Source organism: Telmatherina bonti (assembly GCF_933228915.1).
Source record: "Telmatherina bonti genome assembly, chromosome: 7".
In the NCBI taxonomy this organism is placed as follows: Eukaryota; Metazoa; Chordata; class Actinopteri; order Atheriniformes; family Telmatherinidae; genus Telmatherina; species Telmatherina bonti.
This window is the reverse complement of record NC_136625.1, coordinates 8,842,553-8,845,746: the sequence shown is the minus strand read 5'-3', so window position 1 is coordinate 8,845,746 and position 3,194 is coordinate 8,842,553. Positions and strand designations below refer to the sequence as shown.

The 3,194-nt window shown below is 41.8% G+C and overlaps 1 protein-coding gene across 1 annotated transcript; it reads left to right on the top strand.

Annotated features, from left to right (window-relative positions):
• Positions 1 to 1,241: 1,241 nt before the first annotated feature.
• On the top strand, positions 1,242 to 2,909 carry LOC306758921 (tripartite motif-containing protein 16-like; the record flags this gene model as incomplete). Its single annotated transcript, XM_079244356.1, has 1 exon — positions 1,242 to 2,909. The coding sequence occupies one exon, from the start codon at positions 1,242 to 1,244 to the stop codon at positions 2,907 to 2,909; it is 1,668 nt and encodes a 555-aa protein (XP_079100482.1).
• Positions 2,910 to 3,194: the final 285 nt, after the last annotated feature.

The window sequence follows — 3,194 nt, the reverse complement described above, 5'->3', positions numbered from 1 at the left end:
ATTTCAGACATTTTCCACTGGGAATAAAAATGAAAAATTCTCTTAATTTAGATGATAAATAAAACACAGAACCCTGGCTGCCAATTATTTTCTCTTTCTTTCTGCTACCGTTTCACAAAAATATTTACTTTTTATCAACATTTTAAATAAAAAGTTATCAAGAAAAGTGTTAGTTTCAAACTTTAGCACAGCTAAAACCAATCTGCTGCTCATTTCTGTGGATTATATACTTTTCTTCCTTTTTATCTATAAAATGTAATCTGGATTGTTCTTAAGAGATTTTCAAATAAGTTAAATTTTGTGTTATATTCTGTAAAATTAAGACTTTTTAAAGTTTTGCATCATGTACGATAATGTATATTTTATATTTTTTAAAATTATTTTAAAATTTATGGAAACTGAATCAAAATATGGGAATCCACATAAGGAAGGTCAGAGAGGTTTAGAGGAGCAACTGGAAGGAGATGTTAGAGTCAGGAAAACGTCCAGCTTTCATTAAAACTGATGCTTTAGTAACGTATGGCATCAAAATATGCTCTACATACTGAAATACATCACTTTTTATCAGACAGTGTGTTGATCAGCAGGAATACAGAAACCAGATCAATAACCTGCAACCTGCTGCAGAGCAGAGCTGCAAACATCTGAAGATAAATGAAAATATTGATCAAGATAACAAGCTTTACATTTCCTGCTAAACGTATCTAACAGTGCAGAAGATGCAGACGTAGAGAAAACACACCAACACACACATTTTCCTCATGATCTTTACGTTTCAGTGGAGTTATTCCTCCTCCTGCTGGTTGAACACTGAATTGCAACTTTTAATACTTTTTCTCATCAAATCCATCTTGACTGCAGCAACAGTTAATAATGAGATGAAAACAATCATTTCTGCACATCTTCCAGCAGAAGCTGCAGATCTCTGACTCTTATGCAGCTTTTACTGGAAACTGTATAAGAATCAATGAGACGGAGAACCTTTTAAAACACTGATCCTGCAGATGAAGCATTTCATGTTACATGTTAGTTCCTGTAGCCGCTCCCAGCAGATATTTCCTTGTTCCCGCCCCTCCACAGATCTCTCTGCATCAGGATGGGTGTGAGCAACATGGTGGAACATGCAGCTGCTGCAAAGACTCATTTCCTGCTTCATGTGAGATCTGTTGCCCTGCAGAGCGCACAGATCCTTTCTGTTCAGAGAAAGTGAAACTGTTTGACACTTAACTGCCGAGAGGAAAATGGCGCAGCAGGGAAATCAGCTGGACCGAGTGAAATTCTGCTGTTCCATCTGTCTGGATCTCCTGAAGGATCCGGTGACTATTCCCTGTGGACACAGCTACTGCATGGACTGTATTAAAACCCACTGGGATGGAGAGGATCAGAAGGGAATCTACAGCTGCCCTCAATGCAGGAAGACCTTCATACCGAGACCTGTCCTGGAGAAAAACACCATGTTTGCTGATTTACTGGAAGAGCTGAAGAAGACTGGACTCCAAGCTGCTCCTGCTGATCACTGCTATGCTGGACCTGAAGATGTGGCCTGTGATGTCTGCTCTGGAAGAAAACTGAAAGCCATCAAGTCCTGTTTAATCTGTCTGGCCTCTTACTGTGAGAAACACCTTCAGCCTCATTATGAATCACCTGCATTCAAGAAACACCAGCTGGTGGAGCCCTCCAAGAACCTCCAGCAGAACATCTGCTCTCGTCATGATGAGGTGATGAAGATGTTCTGCCGTACTGATCAGAAGTGTATCTGTCTGGTCTGCGTTGTGGATGAACATAAAGGCCACGACACGGTCTCAGCTGCAGCAGAAAGGACTGAGAGGCAGAGAGAGCTGGAGGTGAGTCGACAAGAAATCCAGCAGAGAATCCAGGACAGAGAGAAAGATGTGAAGCTGCTTCAACAGGAGGTGGAGGCCATCAATCACTCTGCTGATACAACAGTGGAGGACAGTGAGAAGATCTTCACTCAGCTGATCCATCTCATCCAGAAAAGAAGCTCTGATGTGAAGCAGCAGATCAGATCCCAGCAGGAAACTGAAGTGAGGCGAGTCAAAGAGCTTCAGGAGAAGCTGGAGCAGGAGATCACTGAGCTGAAGAGGAGAGACGCTGAGCTGAAGCAGCTCTCACACACAGAGGATCACACCCAGTTTCTACACAACTACCCCTCACTGTCAGCACTCAGTGAGTCTACACACTCATCCAGCATCAATATCCGTCCTCTCACACACTTTGAGGATGTGACAGCAGCTGTGTCAGAGCTCAGAGATAAACTACAGGACATCCTGACAGACAGATGGACAAACATCTCACTGGCAGTCACTGATCCAGATGTTTTACTGCCACAACCAGAACCAAAGAGCAGAGCTGGATTCTTAAGATGTTCATGTGAAATCACACTGGATCCAAACACAGCAAACACACAGCTGTTACTGTCAGAGGAGAACAGAAAGGTGACAAGAATGGATAAAAATCAGTCTTATTCTAGTCATCCAGACAGATTCATTTACTGGTGTCAGGTTCTGAGTAGAGAGAGTCTGACTGGACGTTGTTACTGGGAGGTGGAAATAAGAGGAAATGTTTCTGTAGCAGTCGCATACAAGAATATCAGCAGAGCAGGAGATTGGAATGAATGTGGTTTTGGATATAATGATAAATCTTGGTCATTAGATTGTGACCAAAACAGTTTTACATTTTCCTACAACAACATCAGTACCTCCATCTCAGGTCCTCGGTCCTCCAGAGTAGGAGTGTACCTGGATCACAGAGCAGGTATTCTGTCCTTCTACAGCGTCTCTGAAACCAGGACTCTCCTCCACAGAGTCCAGACCACATTCACTCAGCCGCTCTATGCTGGACTCTTGATCTGGCCTGGATCCAGTGCTGAGTTGTGTAAAGTGAAGTAAAGTTATTTTCTCTGCTTGTTGCTGAGAGTTCATTGTTGTGACGTCTCTGCTCTGCTGTTCTCTTGTTTATTTGACTTTTTTTTATTTGCTGGTTTTTCTTGTGTTTCTTTCTCTTTGGAGGAAATCACTGCTAATGATGATTTTTATTTCCATCAATATTTCTCCACATGAAAATCTGAACTTCTCTGTTCTCTAAATATGTGTTGAATATTTGTATTGATGTATTTGTATGTTGTTGTTTCTCTTCCACTTCATGGAGCCAAACAGAGAAATCAGCAGACCTTC